This window comes from Perissodus microlepis, chromosome 2 (genome assembly GCF_051167445.1).
Source record: "Perissodus microlepis isolate ML-2025 ecotype Zambia chromosome 2, ASM5116744v1, whole genome shotgun sequence".
Lineage (NCBI taxonomy): Eukaryota > Metazoa > Chordata > Actinopteri > Cichliformes > Cichlidae > Perissodus > Perissodus microlepis.
Genome location: NC_140462.1, coordinates 10,447,523 through 10,466,107, shown reverse-complemented (window position 1 = coordinate 10,466,107; position 18,585 = coordinate 10,447,523). Strand labels below are relative to the sequence as shown.

At 39.4% G+C, this 18,585-nt stretch overlaps 2 protein-coding genes across 4 annotated transcripts in view; both read left to right on the top strand.

Moving 5' to 3' along the window:
• pdgfrb (platelet-derived growth factor receptor, beta polypeptide) overlaps positions 1–5,401 on the top strand; it is a 29,716-nt gene extending 24,315 nt beyond the window's left edge. For both annotated transcript variants that reach the window (XM_084945068.1, XM_084945061.1), the window contains exons 20-23: positions 1,205–1,304; positions 1,401–1,506; positions 2,804–3,093; positions 3,642–5,401. In XM_084945068.1, coding sequence (XP_084801194.1) covers positions 1,205–1,304; positions 1,401–1,506; positions 2,804–3,093; positions 3,642–3,789 — 644 coding nt within the window. In that variant the 3' untranslated portion in view covers positions 3,790–5,401. The remainder of the gene's footprint in view (positions 1–1,204; positions 1,305–1,400; positions 1,507–2,803; positions 3,094–3,641) is intronic.
• Positions 5,402–5,760: 359 nt separating this feature from the next.
• On the top strand, positions 5,761–18,201 carry csf1ra (colony stimulating factor 1 receptor, a). 2 transcript variants are annotated; one of them, XM_084945079.1, is made up of 22 exons: positions 5,761–5,956; positions 6,317–6,379; positions 7,819–8,097; positions 8,211–8,498; positions 8,844–8,980; positions 9,077–9,242; positions 9,374–9,575; positions 9,909–10,024; positions 10,146–10,257; positions 10,403–10,602; positions 10,862–10,953; positions 11,074–11,200; positions 11,336–11,461; positions 11,607–11,717; positions 11,856–12,018; positions 12,098–12,189; positions 12,284–12,387; positions 13,440–13,562; positions 13,653–13,764; positions 13,849–13,948; positions 14,963–15,074; positions 15,376–18,201. In XM_084945079.1, the coding sequence occupies exons 2-22, from the start codon at positions 6,334–6,336 to the stop codon at positions 15,514–15,516; spliced, it is 2,949 nt and encodes a 982-aa protein (XP_084801205.1). In that variant the 5' UTR covers positions 5,761–5,956; positions 6,317–6,333; the 3' UTR covers positions 15,517–18,201. The 2 variants fall into 2 exon arrangements, with proteins under 2 accessions (XP_084801205.1, XP_084801212.1); XM_084945086.1 differs by having other exon boundaries at positions 5,763–5,956; positions 11,336–11,440.
• The last annotated feature ends 384 nt before the right edge of the window (positions 18,202–18,585 follow it).

Sequence of the window (18,585 nt, the reverse complement as noted above, 5' to 3'; positions counted from 1 at the left end):
AACATTGCAGATATTTTTATCATAACTCTGGTTTTACATGGCCTATCAACACAATTTAAAAACTAGTATAAAGTCCACACTTTTCCCGTCAATTGTTCCATCTGTCCTGCTCACATCTCCAATGGTTGTACACGTTGTCATTAACGTGGCTTCACTCCACATCAGCCACGCCGCTTTGCTAGCTAAAACACCGGTGTCGGCACATAAGGACGCTGTCATAGCCTGTCAACGATTAGCTGCGTATATACGAGTGTGAATTGCATTATAGGCTGAACTATGGGTTAAGGTGGCATCGTTCTAATCCCATACGGGAGCAGCCAGTCACTTACTGACTAACACTGCAAAACAGAATTGTTAGTGTATTAATCTTAATTTCAATTCAGGTTAGATTTTTTTTTTTTTTTTTGTGCGCAACGCAGATTTTCTGTGCGCAGAGACCGTGCCAGCAGTGCGCAATTGCGCACGCGTGCAGCTTAGAGGGAACACTGCTTGTACTGAACATTTAAACCTGCTTGGTCTTTTGAAGCTTGTCACACAAACTCTCCTGGACTCTTTACGCACTTCTCTATCCTAAAGTGTAATCAATAAAGAGACATACTATTTCCATGTGACAGTAAAGGAGAGTATAGGAGGCCATGGCAAATCTTCTGTTCTATGTCTGATTGCAAGTACGTACCAGTTTCTTTGAAGCTTCATATGAGGTCAATCTTCCAATTAGGCACAGTCAAGCTTTGAAATCAGCATCTCCTTACTCAGAGTATTGTGAGTTTTTTGTTGTTTGTTTTTAAGCATCCTTTCACCAATTTTTTGAAAGTACCATAAAAACAAAGTTGACAGTTTGTAGGATATGGACTTGTAAGCAAGAGTGATGAAAACATACAATCCACTTTTGTAAGCGAGACACTTACGAAATCCTCTGTTTCCTTGTCTAAATGTGAAATTAACTGGACTTCATGGGTCAATTTTTCTCACAGATCTGGGTCAGAATAAATACTTTACTTTACTGAAGTTGAAATAATAAGTCAGTGTTCTGCTTCTTGGAAAACACATTAAATTCACTCAATGTCTCAGTGTCTCATAGGCTGAAACAATGTAATTCTGTGTGCAAGGTTGCATTATGTTAGATACAGATCTCAATTAGATTCCTAGCCTTTGCTTCTGATTTCTAAGTTAGCTTTTGAATGATCTCAAATTTTCTCTGCAGGAGGGACCCCCTACCCTGATTTGCCCATGAATGAATTATTCTACAGTGCTTTGAAGAGAGGCTACCGAATGGCCAGACCCACCCATGCCTCCGATGAAGTGTGAGTCTCACTGTCACCTTGACATTTTCTTGCCTTTTCAACAACTCTTGAAAAGAAACACACTTATTTTCTTATTTCATGTTGCTCGTGTTGCAGTTATGAGATTATGAAGAAATGCTGGGATGAAAAGTATGAGAAAAGGCCCGAGTTCTCATTTCTGGTCCACAACGTGGGGAATATGCTGACGGACAGCTATAAAAAGGTACATAATAACACTTCCTAGTAGCCGGATGAGATATTGGCAAGCATTCAAGTACTTTACATTGGTGCAATTTCACAGTAATTTCACTTTAACCTTAAAATTGTACTTCAGTTTTATGGTTCTATTTTTATGCTTCTGCTTCAGCCAAACTCAGATGGAAATCTGGTGTTTTTTAAGTTCTTTTTCAGTCACCTTATGACATTAGCAATAATAGTTACTTGTTTTGTATTCTTTAAAATAAAGCAGTTCCACACTAAACCCTAACCCTTTCTTTTATTCAGTATTTGTATTACCTCCCACCAATACAGTGATTTAAAAATATTTGTACTATCTTTTACAGTCCATCCATTCGCTTCCGCTTATCCTTTTCATAGGGCGAGAGGGCGAGAGGCAGGGTACACCCTGGACAGGTCGCCAGTCTGTCGCAGGGCCAACACACAGGGACAGACAACCATTCGCACTCACATTCATTCGCACATTCACACCTAGTGACAATTTGGATTATCCAATTAACCTATCCCCACAAGCTTCATGTCTTTGGACGGTGGGAGGAAGCCAGAGTACCCGGAGGGAACCCACGCAAACACGGGGAGAACATGCAAACTCCACACAGAAAGACCCGGCCTGATGTTGGAATTGAACTCAGGACCTTCTTGCTGTGCGGCAACAGTGCTAACCACCGTGCCACCGTGCTGCCCATCTTTTACAGTCATTTACCATTAATACATATTTTATAAGTAACACATATTACATATGTTGCAAGTGTTTTCAGAAAGTGTTGGCAATATAACCTCAAAATGAAATCACAATATTTAAAAATCTTTCTAACAATTTTGATATTTTTGACAAACAGAAAACAGAATAGAAATACTGAATGATTTATTTAGTAATATTTTATTTATTCAAGTAAGTAATAATAAGTAAATGAATGAAATTTTCCATACTTTTATTTTTCTAATGAGCTAATGTCACCAATGCCACACTACCTACCTTGAAGTGTGAATCAAGGTGCCAAAAGCAGCAGCATCATAGCGCAGTAGTTGCACTCCATATGACAGCTCTTCCTGTCATATGGAGTGGAACTAGTGACTTGGAGACTATTGATGTAGCTTTCTTTTGAATATATTAAATCATCATCAGAGGTTGAAGAAATTACATCTTCCTGAGTTTAGGTTTGTCACAGTCAATAAAAAACATAAGTAATTTCACTAAAATGCTCATCATCATTCTTCTTACAAGCTCATCAGACTGCTCCTACGCTGTTAAGGTAATCAAACTCTCTCTCTCCTGACAACAGAGATACAACCAAGCCAATGAAAACTTCATGAAGAGTGAACACCCGGCAGTCGCCCGCACCAAACCTCGGCTGACCTCACCCTTTCCAATCACCAACCCAGCATTTGGCACCCCATCTCCTGTCACACTCCAGTCTCCACTGGATGCCTACAACCAAAACTCAAGGCCTAGACAAGACTTCAGACAAGAGGCACAGGAAGTCATACCATCATACAACGAGTACATCATTCCCATTCCGGACCCGAAGCCAGAAGACGCTTTCACTGACATGCCATCGGAAAGTCCTGGAAGGTACAGAGTCACTGAAAGGATGCTGCAAATGTGTGCCAAGAGCAGGGATTGAAACAAAGATGAATTCGTGTTTGCTTAACCCAAGCAGTTTTTTCATCCAAACACCCACTCATCCAGATGTTGAGCTGAAACAATAGCCGTATTATGGAGAAGTGTTTTTACTGCTTAGATAAACACACACTCAGCATTAATGAGAAAATGAATGTTTGAACCACCAAAGTTTTAGTTTTAGTCACATTTAACTTGAACATAGATTTTTTTTCCCAGTTTGGGAGTGATCCAAACCAGTGATGGAAATGTTTTTGTTTTATATTTGACTTAGAAGTCTTACCTTGTAACCTTTGTGCAAGATCACTGACACAGATCACTGATTTTCTTTAGATAGGTAATAAAACATAAAACATAGGTAATAAAAACCAAATAAACATCCACCATTTAGCTGGCATATGAAAATAATATATACGGATATAATAGGACAGCTAGCACTGTGTACGACTTTGTGATTAAATGCACTGTGTGAACTTGTGAATGATTTTTTTCACCTTCAGCTCTGTGGGTGTGGGGGAGGAGACCGACTCCATATCTCAGGACACTGCTGACACCCTTCCAGAGGAGGACCGGCTGGAAGAGACCAGCGAGAGAGACGCTCTGTTGGGCTCCTCCGGGACACCCGAGGTAGAAGACAGCTTCCTGTAGCCAGATGTAGGAGCCCAGAGGAAACAGATTTCCTTTCTGGGGCTGAAAAGGGAACGTGAATAAACTAAAATGTAGCAAAGTAGAGACTGAGATGGAAATCTCTGTATTTTCACTAAGCACACAGAAAGTTTCTTCTTTTGTTTTTTAACTACAAGTAGTTAACTACAAAATTGTCTTCTGTCATTTGGTTGTATTAGGAAATTTGCTACAAATTAATGCGGTACCCTCCACACAATTTACACTTAGTTTACAACGTGTAGTGAGGCTTATGAGGCCTTATTAAATAAGTGCTTTATCTTTTAGATAACTAATCAACAACTGTTCCCCATATTCACTGTTCAAAAGTAGGCTGCATTTCCTTTTTTTAAAAAGTACGAAATCATTGACACAATATTGTGAGAAAACCTCGAATCCATTTTTCTGTGTAGATTTCGTCCACGTCACAACAGGCTTAAGTGGCTGATTGAAGGCAACTAGACTTCTACTTAGGTTTCTGAAGAATTTCACCTCTCATCTGAAAGACTCCTTGGAGGTAGTCCTAAGAGTTGCTCACCCACCCATTTATCATGTGAGTTCTTAGGATCACCAGACCCAAGGCATGGGTCAAAGTGTGAGTTTCACCCATGTTTCCCTAATGACTCACATGATGTGGACCACCTACAGGTGACAACCAGGCTAGAGGTTAAAGACCTGCTAGCCCACATCAGTGTTTTTAGAGCTAAAGAGGCTTTTCAGGTAAGAGGTTAAACATCCTCAAGAACCTGAAAAGAAGTTAATTTGCCTTTAAATGACAAGTTGCAGAACATTTTGTCCTAAAGCATGATCAGATGTGAAATGGCGATATATATAAATGAAAACCTTACCTTGGGTACAGTCAAGAGGACTAATCGTAGTAAATACAAACAGGTTCCACATGCACTGTTTTAATGTGAGATATACTTTATTTTTTAGTTTAATGTGCCACAGCGTCGGTGTTTTTATTTGTGTATTTTGAATATTATCTTGTATGTGATGTGTGTGTATGAAAACTTTTGGGAGTTTTTTTTGTCCTGTATGCTTAACTCATAGTTCTGTGCCAGATTTGCACTTTATGTAGAAAATGTGGATATTCATAACAAAAAAATAATTTCAATTATGTGAAAGTTACATCGCAGCAACCGGGGATCTAATGTTAGAGTGATTATGATATGTTTCTGTGACTCTCAAGTGAAAACAATAAATACAGCATATCACTGCCTTAGCACAAGATGGCACAGATTAGTGCCTTTGTATAGACTGATTGTTGTCTTGGGCTGTTGTTGCTTGCATATGAAGGGCTGCTGCTCAAGAAATAGATAGCCATGCAATATGTACACATGAAAAAAAATCTAAAAAAAAAAAAACCTGTAGTCTTCTGTTGCTTTGGATAACACTGACTGTGTTTCAACGTAATTCACCACTTAAAGGAAGAACACGTCTTTATTTCCTGTAGCCTTTCTTACTCTATGTAAAATGCACAAGATCACTGTTATCACAAGCTATGGTACCAAAGCTCTTCTTAACGTTTACAAATGTATTTTTTATATGTGTCATTTTCTATGTTGTAAATGTGACAATAAAGTGTATAATCGTAGTATTGCTTGGATAACTGGTGTTTTCTTTGGTGTCTCTCACTGTCATTACTGCTGTTAATGCAACTCAAGCACACTAAAAAAAAAGGAAAACTTTCTGTAATATTTCTGTGATTTAATTTTCTCACTGTCCATTCTCACAGTTTATTACCGAGCTGAATTTCTAAGCCTGACGCATGTCCAAAGTTCAGCGGAGATGAAGATGATTGGTCTCACCTCTGTGGATGTTTCGATATTATTGTGCCTTTCAGAGGCCAATTGACACTGCCTCATTAATTTGTTGAGCATGATATGCTGACTGCCCCCCCACCCCCAACACGTCGCCTCTCTCTCACACACACACACACACACACATTGTTCCTCCACCCCTCTACCAGTTGCTCTCCAGACGACTTTCTGTTTGCTGTGAGACTTGTGGCAAAAAGCCTGTAAACAAGAAAGAAGAAGGAGCACGGAGACGCACAGAAAGGGAACGAGGAACTCAGCTGTGTCAGCTCTGGATGCTGGAAACTTCTGACTCAGGGAAGTTATTAGACCCAAGCTGAAGACATCTGCAGGTGAAAACACTGGAAAGAAATATGGGCTGCTTCTATAAATCATAATTCTGGGTTTCAAGTTAGAGTGACTCTTTACTTTTAATACATGCACCAATGAAATTCTTTCTCGGGGTATGTCATTCTTTAATTGTTTTTATGATCTCAAGTTTTAATATTTCAATTCTGGTTTTATTACACTGGTAATAATATTGGAAACAGTTTGTTCAGTGTTTTTCCCGATCATTCAGAAAGAAGTAAAAGATGAAATTCAGTGATAGCAACAGTTGCTTCTTTGGGGGTTTTTGTTTTTAATCTCGCACCCATCACTACAAATCAGTTTTTTTCTTCCTGCACTAATAAGTAACAATGTTTAAACTGCAGGTCTGAGTTGATCAAGGATGTTGTCCTACCTTATGCTGTGGCTTGTGGCCTCCACTGCTTCAGGTAAGCTCTGAAAAGCAACAATTACAAATGCTGTGATTTTGCCCCCCTTATATCAGATGTTTGCTTTTCGTTTTTGTCTTGTTTTTGAAAACTAATGTGGACTTACACGTTAAAACCACAATTTGTTAGATGTGAAAGATGACTGGGTAAAGCACGTAACTGTCACATTCCCCGATAGACTTGAAGAATGAAAAGTACTGTGTGAGTAAAGTTTGTGTAACACTAAAAGATTAAGTTAGTGAAATCAAATTAAATGTGATTGCAGAAAATAGCATTCATCTGTTTATGTTTTTAAATGTGAGATGTAAACATGTCAACAACATACTCATCATATTTGGAGCAATGCACTTGTACTCACAGCAGAGAAGAGCTGACAGCCTTCTCAGCTGTTGATTGTCTTCAGTTTTGGGGGTTTAGGGTTGTTCTTGTGATAATATTTAACATCACAAATATGAGTATCACCCGACAGCCAACCAATTGCAATTTCATTTATTTGCATTTTAATAGATAAAAGCATCTGTTGTTTCGCTGAGTTAGGTCTGAAGGAATTAGCTTTGCTTTCTGGTTGATTATTGTATGACGTTTATATTGGGTCATATTGAGGTTGCATGAATAGCTCTTTTAAACAGCTGAAGGACTTTGGGGCAAAGGTAGCTGTTTACACTGCTGAGCAGGACATCAGAAATAAAATGCTGGCTTCACATGACATTTAATTTTTAGTGTCTTACATTGTGCTATGTGGCGAATACAAAATGCTGAACGTGGAATCTCAGTTCTGCTTCAAGATTCAACACGCACTGTAAGAAAGGCCGAATGGAAAATTTTATGACCTCTAACTGGAAAGACGTCTCAGCTTCTCCAGTGTCGGTAATTTGGCGTAATGCACTATCCAGTTTTTATTTTTTATTACTTTGGTGATTCTCACCAAAGTAATCAAAGAAATCAGTGTTCTTTGTTGCAAAAATATGCTTTAATATCCCCTCAGGGTTTGGCCCATTACACGAAATCCCTTCCTCAGAAATAGCTAATAAATATTTTTCCGCTCACATGTGTTTAAAATTTTTAAATGTGTCTCTAGTTTTATTTTTGGTGTCAAAGACAAAGGGTCTAAGCAAAAATTACAGCAGTAATATTTGAAGTTTCCCATAGTAACTGTTTTTTTACCCCCACTGTTGAGATATAACAACAATGTGAAAAGCAGAAGTATCAAGTATAGATGGAGCCAAGAGTCTTCAATCTGTTTCCTGAATCATACTCTTAAAATAATTCTGAATCACAGAGCAGATGAGATAATGAAATGGCGAGAACAAAAATAATATGCAACACAAAAAAATAAATAAATAAAAACCCTCAGAGACCATCGGGAACAAATTCAGTTCATTAAATCGTTTTACCCTATTTTTCTATGTCATTTTAATTTGTGCCATTTCTTATTTTAGCTGAGTGGAGGCGTCCAGTGATCAAGTTAAACTCCAAGGTGGTTAAGAGCGCTGAGGTGGTGGTCAGAGCTGGAAGACCTCTGGATCTGAGGTGTGAGGGTGAAGCGCCTGTAATCTGGCAAACCAGACTTCCCAAACACAGACGCTACATATCCAGGGGCAATGGGACTGTCCGTACTTTTAAAGTGGAACGTCCCACCGCAGAATTCACTGGAATGTACAAGTGTTATTACACCAATGGGTCCCATCGTGACTCCTCGGTGTATGTGTATGTAAAAGGTGAGCTTCTGTTGTTCTGCTCTAAGCTTCCTGAAGTTTGTGCTTAGCTGGATGTTTATTAGTGTTCAGACTAAGTTTCGCATTAGTTAATTGTTTGAAAATCCTTCTTCCAGATCCAAGTCATGTTTTCTGGACCAGCAGCACATCCCTGCAGGTGGTAGCGAAGGAGGGTGAGAGCTACCTGCTGCCCTGCCTACTGACCGACCCAGAAGCTACAGACATAAGGCTGCGCATGAACAATGGCACTTCTGTGCCACCAGGAATGAACTTTACCATCTTCAGAGACCGTGGCATTCTCATCCACAGCCTTCACCCCAGCTTTAATGCTGACTACATCTGCACGGCCAGGGTCAACGGAGTGGAGATGACCTCTAAGGCCTTTTCCATCAATGTCATTCAGAGTGAGAAAAATAATTTCCCAAAGCTTTTTGTTTTTAGAATTCCTCTAAACTGAAACTTGTCTGGGATGGCTGTAACTCAGGAGGTAGAGCAGGTGGTTCAGTCACTGGCTGCTTCTGTCTCTGGTCTGCATGCCTAAGTATCCTTGGGCAAGATGCTCAACCCAAGTTGCTCTCTGATGCGTTTATAGGATTTTGAATATGTGTGAATATTAGATAGAAAGCACTTAGGTGTAGAAAAATGTGCTTTGAGTGCTCAAGTAGGCACTCAAAACACAAATATAAGAATCAGCCCATTACCACTTGTGTCTATTTTGACATTTGGGTATGATTTTTCTCCTTTTCTAGAGCTCCGTTTCCCTCCATACGTCTTCTTGGAGACAGAGGAATATGTACGCATAGTTGGGGAAGAACTCAAGATCCCATGCACAACACACAATCCCAACTTCTACTACAACGTCACCTGGAAATACACAACCAAATCAGTCAGTACAAGATATTTCTACGTTTTACAGTGATACTAATCCAAATTTTAATTTTTTCTTTTTCTTCTTTAAACATCTTTATGTATTTGTCTTCAGGTCCCAAAAATCACTGAGATAGTTCGCTCCAATGGTGAAAATCGCCTGGACATAGAGAGCACACTGACTATCGCTGCTGTGAACCTGGCAGACACAGGAAACATCTCCTGCATCGGTTCTAACGAAGCAGGGGTGAACACTTCGACCACATACCTGCTGGTTGTGGGTAAGCCACAAAAAAACACCCAACAGCTAAAACCTCTTGGAATTTATAAAGAAGAGCCTAAAGTATTCACTTTATAAACTGTTTAATGATTTCAATAAACTAGAATGTTTGTCTCTTCATTGTTTGAGCAGACAAGCCTTACATCAGACTATCACCCCAGCTGTCGCCTAAGCTGGCCCACAAGGGCCTCTCGGTCGAGGTGAACGAGGGAGACGATCTGGAGCTCAGCGTGCTCATCGAAGCATACCCCCACATCACAAAGCACAGATGGGACACGCCGACATCTCCCAACACAGCCACACAGGAGAACAAGCTCATCCGATACAACAACAGGTGGACTAAAATAGCTTCATGGGAAAGAAATGTGCAATACCCCTACTCATCATTCTGGTATCTCAACAGTACAGTTAGAAAAGTGCGAAAATCAAGTGTACTACAGGAAGAGGAAGTTTTACTAAATTTGAGATTTGCTGTCCTTGCATTCTGTGTAAATCTGACCAGGTCATTATATTTCCTCAGGTCATGAAACTCAAAGAGGGAAGAGTGCTGTTCTCTTTTTATTTCACCAATGATGCATAGGAGCTGTCTGAATTCAAGCCACCAAATTAGTCACTTCTGGTTCTGTAGATATTCCTCTTTTTTACCATTTATTTATTTTTGTTTTAGATACCATGCTATTCTGCAGCTGAAAAGAATGAATATACAGGAGCAGGGCCAGTACACCTTCTATGCTCAGAGTGAAATGACCAACGCATCCATCACATTTCAAGTCCAGATGTATCGTAAGTGACAGAAACACAAACTAACATCGTTTAATTTTTTTCTTTGTCAACTGGTCGTATATCTCGATCCTTCACTGTTGACTAATTATTGTTTTTCCCCCTCATTTCTTCCCACTGGCAGAGAGACCAATTGCTGTCGTGAAATGGGAAAATGTAACCACACTTACTTGCACTTCGCATGGCTATCCTCCTCCCAGAATCATCTGGTATCAGTGTTTTGGAATCCGACCCACGTAAGCATAACTGTGCATAAAAGACCTCACCCAGTCTCTGACCCTGTGAATGAACACAAACTGTAGTGATTTTAGTGATTTCTCTCTGAGATAAGGTTAAGCACTGATGTTTCTGTCAGTTTATTGCCTTTCTCTATCTGTGCAGGTGCAATGAAAACAATACTGGACTGCAGCTGGCAATCCCTCTCCGAGCTCCTACAGTGGAGGTCCAGAGGGAGGAGTACGGGGCTGTGGAAGTAGAAAGTGTCCTCACTGTGGCGTTTTCCAACAGGAGGATGACGGTTGAGTGTGTGGCTTTCAACCTCGCTGGTGTCAGCAGTGACACTCTTGCTGTGAACGTTAATGGTGAGCACTCGATCATATGTCCATTTTAAGGCTGCTCTCTAAATTTCTAATTTCTCTAGAGTACCATTACTGGATGGGGTTCAGATCTAATCTAACGTTTCTTTCATGGAAAGAAAAAAAATTGTTATTTCTCTTCTTTTCTGAGCATGGTTATTAATTATCCTCAATAAATATGCAAGTGCTAGATAAATTCTGTTTGTATGTCACACAGCCAGTCTTAATGAGGTTAACTCACATTGAAATCTCTCTCTATGAACAGACTGGCCCTTTACTTCCCTTCTGATTGGAGCGGCAGCGATTTTGACCATCCTTCTTGTGCTCCTCATTTTCCTGTTTTACAAATACAAGCAGGTAGGTTGAGTCAATTCTTAAAAAATAACATCGCAAAATAAACTGTAACATCCAAATATGACACCCAAAAACATTTAAAGAAAGCAGTTACTCCATTCTTTACTGACTTTTCTTTTTAAGAAACCGAGGTATGAGATCCGCTGGAAGATCATTGAGGCGAGAGACGGGAACAATTACACCTTCATTGACCCCACGCAGCTGCCCTACAATGAAAAGTGGGAGTTTCCTAGAGACAAGCTCAAACTAGGTGTGCAACGTGTTTGTCAAATTGACTAAATTCTCATTATATTACATCAAAAATAATAATAATTGAATATTTGATTGTAAATTGCAGACTAGGTTGAAGTCAAAATGCTCCTCTGTGTATTTTCTCTACAAACAGGGAAGATCCTGGGTGCAGGCGCATTTGGAAAAGTTGTTGAGGCCACTGCTTATGGAATGGGAAAGGAAGACAATGTGATGCGTGTAGCTGTTAAAATGTTAAAAGGTTTGGATCCACTGTTGCACTGTGAGTTTTTTTGAGTTGAGCGTGACAGATCTTTCATGGAAAATAGGACCTAACTGAGAGGTTATTGTCCACATGAGCAAGTCAGACTGACTCTGTGTAAAATACATTATATTTAGACCTCTGAAAAAAAAAAATGTTTCTGCAGCCCGTGCCCATTCAGATGAGAGGGAGGCTCTAATGTCTGAACTGAAGATCTTGAGTCACCTGGGTCACCACCAGAATATCGTCAACCTACTTGGAGCCTGCACCTATGGAGGTCAGAGAACACAGATGAAACAGAAACACTGCAAAAACTTGTGTTAAAATTAGAAGTCATCCATATCATGGAAAATCCTGTTTAACTAAGCATGCAAGCTCATTTCAACGGTCATAAGATAGCGGGTTTCCTCATCAGGTCCAGTGCTTGTGATCACTGAGTACTGCAGCCTCGGCGACCTGCTGAACTTCCTTCGCCAAAAGGCAGAGACATTTGTGAACTTTGTCATGAATATTCCCGACATCATGGAAAATTCTACCGACTACAAGAACATCTGCAATCAGAAGCAGTTCATTCGAAGGTACATCAGCAAACACACTTAATGAAAGAGGACATGTGAAATGTATCCAAGCACTGATATCTCTGTTTACTTTTAACAGCGATAGCGGGATCTCCAGTGAAACCTCGAGCACCTACTTGGAGATGAGACCCAGCCGCTTAGCAGAGTTGCCAACTGTGGAATCATCTGAAGGTAAGCTCGTCATCAGCCTGAGGTTTAAATAGTTAAAAATGATCAGATCAGTGTGCTGACCGCAGGATTTTATTCCTATCTGATTCTTTTCTAGACCTTGTCTGTGAGGAGAGTGGTGACTGGCCGCTGGATATTGATGACCTGCTCAGATTTTCCTTCCAAGTAGCTCAGGGCCTCGACTTTTTGGCCAGGAAAAATGTGAGTTTAACACTCCATTAACAAATTAGAAATTTGACACTTTCTGGTTTGTGAATAAGAACAGAATGTGATTCACAAATTGTTACAGCCCCGCATTTAATTTGAAATAGTACAACACAACAATGCTGAAACTTTGTTGTTTTTTTTATATGAAAAATTATTTCATGATTTCAATTTCATACCAGAGACAAAAAAAAAACATACATTGGAAAGCAGGATGGGTGTGAGGTTAACTGCCCGCAGGTGTAACATGATTTCATTAAGAAGCTTCCAGGAAAGGCTCAGACTTTTAGAAGTAACAATGTGGAGAGCGTCACCCCGGGCAAACAGTTTAGGATAATGTTTCTCTGTTTAATATTGCAAATGACGTAAGATAGTAGATTATCTAAGATACATAATGTCATTATAAAAATCATACAAGGAGCAATGGTTGATCTTTAATCCGTAAGTGACATTGCAATAAAAATAGACATAGAAGAGGAACTGTGGTTTGGCTAATTTAAAAATCTTTATGGGAACAGGGGGAGCTTTAAAATGCACATAAAAAATGCAAACCCACAATATGCATGTATTGCTGGAGTGTGGCTCCATAGCAAGAATTATGAATATGGGGCATTATCTGATTTTTTTTTTTTTTTTAAAGTGACAAAGAAGGCATTTGAAATCTTTTATCTCATAAGGTGAGACAACCTGCTGTGACCAGTCCCCTTTCCATGTTTTTAAAGCTGATATCAAAATCATATACTTCTTTCAGTTTTAAAATCTTTTTTATTTCCTTTTTGCTGTTTTAAAAAAAAAAAAAAGGGGTCTTAATATCTTACAAAAACATTGCTTTCAGCTTTCATTTGTTTTTACACAGCGTCCCTGTGTGTTAAACCACTCCTCTGGGCTTATGATGGGTATTTCCCATTACACGTTTAGTCATAGTTTGACATTGTACATTTCTTGATGGAGATCTTTCGTTCTAAATTAAGCCTTCCACTGATCTTATTGTCTTTCACTGGGCAAAGCTCTACAAGCAGAAACAAACTGTGTGAAATGTGTGTGTGCAGTGTATTCACAGAGATGTGGCTGCGAGGAATGTGCTCCTGACCAGTCGCAGAGAGGCAAAGATCTGTGACTTCGGTCTGGCACGGGACATCATGAATGACTCCAACTATGTGGTGAAAGGCAATGTAAGCTTTTGATCTGATAAGAGCTAAATATTGCTTACATGGTATCCACTGCAAATCACTTAATTTGTTTGTGTGTTGTTTTGTGCAAAGGCACGTCTGCCAGTGAAGTGGATGGCTCCCGAAAGCATCTTTGACTGCGTGTACACCGTCCAGAGTGACGTCTGGTCCTATGGCATCCTCTTGTGGGAGATCTTCTCTTTAGGTTAGAATGCGTAAACATGTCATCTGTGCTTGTATTTATTTCATTGGTTGGTGCTGAAAATCCCATCCTGTTATGCACTACTAGGCAAAAGCCCCTACCCCAGCATGGCTGTGGACACTAGGTTCTACAAGATGGTGAAGCGTGGCTACCAGATGTCCCAACCAGACTTTGCTCCACCAGAAATGTAAGTTTGACACTTCAGCAGCATGGCTCATTCAGGGATGAGTCACTGCTTCCCCTTTTTCTCAAACACTTTATTTTGTCTGAGGCTCTTATCCTGCTAACCATCACCTGATTATCAGATGACTTTTACGGGCGTATCAAGTGACTATCAGCAGAGTTTTTACGACTGATACAATGGCAAATAATCCAATTAAAGGCCTTCGTATCAGCTGCTGGCACGTAGTTAAGCAATAGTAGGAGTAATACTATGGTTATGCTTACTAACCAGCGAGATCAGTTGATAACATGCGGTGACTTTTGACTAGTAACAAGTTAATTTAAGATGACAGAGTTATTAATGTAGCTGATTGTGAATAGGCACTAGCCTACCAAAGTTCAAACAGTCTGCTTTCCAAATGGTCTTTATGAATGAACAAAGATCCTATTTTTTCCCCTTCCTGCAGTCTCGCGGGCTATCTGACATCTGGAATAACCGACAGATGAGATAACCTCTTAATGCACTTCCATTATTCATGAATTTCATTTGCTTTTGGGTTCTCCCTTGACCTCAAACCTAAAACTAAATAAGTCCAAACTCCAAACTTTGCAAGCCATCGAAATTAAAAAAAAATAAAGATTTTATTTTTTTGTGATACAGCCCTAACATCTGTGTGTGCTGATTTGCCATGGCATGTCACACTAGCCAGGAATAAATGTGCTGTGGAAATAGACTGAAACTGAGTCAGGGCCAAATCATTTGTTGTTCTGCTGTGAGTCAGGCCTCAGTTCTGCCTGTTAGCCACATGATCTCAAAGCTGGAGAACCATGTAACTGCTATTTCATGGCAACTAAATGGAACTGGAGGGGCAGGGGTCCTTATAAACAAGTCTGCCTTTTTTTTAACTGCGTCACCGCCTCTCCTTATTCATCTAACTCAGCTTTACACCACACAGTCTGAGGAGTGAAAATAAGAGTGCAAAACCCCTTTAATGTACACCATGAATTGTTTCTCTGAAAGAACTCTTTTTGATTTCAGCTACGGTATCATGAAGATGTGCTGGAATCTGGAGCCGACAGAGCGTCCCACCTTCAGCAAAATCTGTCACATGATACAAAGGCTACTTGGGGACCAACCTGAGCAGGGACAGGTGAGTTAGTCTGCATGTGCAGTGTGGGAGAAAGCACCCAGGGAGAAAAACATGTGGCGGCCCGGCCAAGATGACCTCGGGAAACCCTGTTTCTTTTAATTTAATGCTCCTTAAGAGACAGCAAATTTAGCTGTGAAGTCCAAGACCAATTACACGATTTAGATTCTTTGCAATAATGTCTGTTTGGGTGTTGTTCCAACTGAAGATACTCACAATACCACTATTTATGTCAGTCTAAAATATAAACTCTGTAATCATGTTTTGTATAACTCTCACCATCTTGATGATACCTCTTCCGCAGTTAATGTACCAGAATGTGCAGGAGCAGGTCACGGAGGGTGAAGGGTGTGACGAGTGCTTCGACAGCCCCTGTGACCAGTCTTGTGACCACCAAGAAGAAGAGCAGCCTCTGATGAAGACCAACAACTACCAATTTTGTTGAAAGGCCTTATGCTCAAATCAATCAGCAAACCAATCACTCTTCAACAAGGATTAGAAAACTGGCATGATCTCTAGTTTGCAGCTTGTTCCAATCGCCGGAGAGTCGTCTTATCAGCTATTTTTCGCCTGTCGTGCCTGCTCTCCAGACAGACGAGCAGCTGCGGCAAGCATGTGACCTGCCTCTTTTGCATGCGATCCACGACTAGAAATTGCCACGTCTAAAATGAAAGGAGGAAACAATGTCAACAAGTCACACAAGGTATCAAAGGGTAGTTTATTCTAAAGATTGCTCCGTGGCAGACTGTTTATTATCCCTTCTTCTGTTCTCTATTTGAGGTCAAATCTGTCAGTTTTTCCAAGCAAGAATCCGCCTGATTCTTTTGTTTTATTCTTGTGAGTGTGCTCTTAATTATCTATTGCGCACCATGTTTATTATACTTTTTATTACCGCCAAAGGAGACTCAGAATTATGTGTTCTTCCATCAGGATCACTGTCTTTCATTATTTTGGGGGTACAACAGTCGGAAACACTGAATTAAAACAATGAGAGCCTTTCTTCTCTCCAGACAACTTGTTAATTATTAATTATAATCAAAAAATATAAAGCGCTCAAGTTTTTCCCTTGATTTAAACATGCTAAAGGAGCCAAAGAGGCGGCAGATAATGAGTGCAGTGTTTTCCTCGCTGGGCTTTGGTCACAGCTGTATTTCTTGTGACACACTTGCAGTAGCTGTCAGTGGGTTGCAGCATGTGATTGTTCCACTTCAATCTAATTAGTCAGCGTGATTTTAGAACAAGGAGTACGACTGAGCTGAGCAGGGAAATCGGTAGATGTCTTATGGAGCAAAAGAACAATGTTTGATGTTTGGGGTTGAAGGGGTTAGCAGGGTGCAGCTGAATCTTGTACTTTCCTGTAGCGTTAGATGATAAGTTTCATGCACATGTGTATGTAGCAGTCAGCCTACACTGCCAAATGTATGAAGATTATATGATCATATAAATATATATATATATAAGCTATACGAGAGACAGAGACTGCCAATTTCTGTGACTTTGGCTACTTTAAATGTGCTTGCATCTGAATGAAACAGAAGTGAGATGTCGAATAATGTACATATAACACATGAATCAAGAATGATCTTTATTTTCACTGAGAAGAGATACATGAATATTTCATAGATGTGTTATGTCTCGTTTTTTTTCTTTTGTGCAAATGAGACAATCAACAAAAAAGCTGCAAATTAAGTTGTTGCAAAACTGCAGAGGCGTTCATTAAAAGATTTATCACCGAAACTCTGTGTTCCAATGTAAAGTTTTATATTATCCAACTGAAATGTTGTATTTCACACCATTTTTTTTCTTTGTTGTTCCTAACTGTGCCGACAGAAACTGTTTCCTTCGTGTTCTTCTCTCCTCGCTTCCTGTTTTATTGGATAACATCCAGTCCACATTTCCCACAGTGTCTGTCAACAATTGCGCAACTCTAAAATCTTTATAGGGAAGTAATAATCTGGCTTCAGTTTCTATGTCAGTCTGGACTCTTTTCCTTCTCCGTGTGGGTTCAGTTAGAAACCTATTTCATTCTCTATCAGTTTCAGACACTTTTCAGGAACTATCTTGCTCTACTTTATCAGGTGCTGAAATTTGCTCTATCAAGAAGCTGAGATATTACTGATTTTGAGCAAAGCATGATCATCGTCACTATCGTCACTGGGTTGTACTCTTTTTGTCAGCTGCTGTGTGTAAAACTTTAAAAGAATCTACTCTCATATATGTGACGTGCGTTCTTACTGTGGCTTGAAACATATGACAAACTGTAAAGTATCTGTTTTGTCCACTCAAATTGTTCCTACCTTATTTTAAATGAATATAAATGTTTTATCAAGAAGCTGGTTCAGATTTGAATCTTATTTCTCATGAAAAACATCAAAATTATTTTGTCGTGGAGTAAATAACAGTACTTCTGTTTACATTTTAGCTTTTAAACATTTGCTGGGACTTCATAGATGCTTCTCTTCATGCCTGGATTACAACAGGAAGTTCATGCGTGTAATGAGGCTCATAATTTGCTGGAAGAAATTGCAGCAATTTTTCTACACAGTCACCCATTTTCTCAGAATTAACTGGACAATTTATTGACAGGGTGTTATTTTAAAAAAAATGAAGCAGAGTTAATATCTGTTGATTCCAAGTGTCAAATTTGTATTTTATAGTTTTTCATTGTAATTTTAAATGTTATACTCAAAGAGATCTCAGTGTGAAGAACGACAGCATTATACTGGGAAAAAAAATGAAGAGAAAGAGTAAAAGGTTTAGGAGTGTCCGAAGCAACAGGAATGAATGCAATGACCAGCTCAGCAACACCAAAAGGCCTGAAAGACCTCAGAGGACAACTCAAGTGCATGAAGATCTTCACAACATGTAACTAAAGGAAGTCCTGAGTCAGAAGAAGCCACATTGTTTTCAAGCTCTGCAATTACGAGTGGAAATAGAGGTTTTACACCAACATACAGTATACTTTAAAAAGGTCGAGATATATTTGTTCGTTCATTTTTTAATTGCACTTTCATGAACTTTAACATCTAATGTGTTAACTGTGCCTGTAGAGTTTGACATGTCACGCTTTTTATTCTTGCAGTTTCTCTGACCTTGGGGTGAATTGACTCTTGGGAATACTGTCAACTGTTTTAAAGCTTTTTTTTTTTTTTAATAATCTTTCTCACTGTAGAATGATGAACTTCAAATTGGTCCCAGATTACAATTATAATCATTCTCTGATGAATAGCAACAGCTGCTCCTTTAACATCATTGCTGAAGTCTAAAGCCTGATGTCCTTAATGGCATTGCGTTAACACTTGAATGTGTCAACCAAGCCAATACTTTTATAGAAGTGCTCACACTAATGCTAATGAGGTGAATCAGGTGCATCTGATCATCAGCACCTTGCTGCTAAAAAATAAATAAATAAAAAATTAATTAATTAATTAAATGAATGTAAATTTTTTAAAAAGACAATAAAGGTCAGGTTATACCAGGGGTGTCAAACACAAGTTCCTGGGGCCAGAATCGG

Coding starts and splice junctions, on each gene's coding strand:
- csf1ra (XM_084945079.1), top strand. CDS start 6,334: ATGTTGTCCTACCTTATGCTGTGGCTTGTGGCCTCCACTGCTTCAG. Junction 9,576..9,908: donor CTCATCCGATACAACAACAG/GTGGACTAAAAT, acceptor TTTTTGTTTTAG/ATACCATGCTATTCTGCAGC. Junction 12,388..13,439: donor ACTTTTTGGCCAGGAAAAAT/GTGAGTTTAACA, acceptor GTGTGTGTGCAG/TGTATTCACAGAGATGTGGC.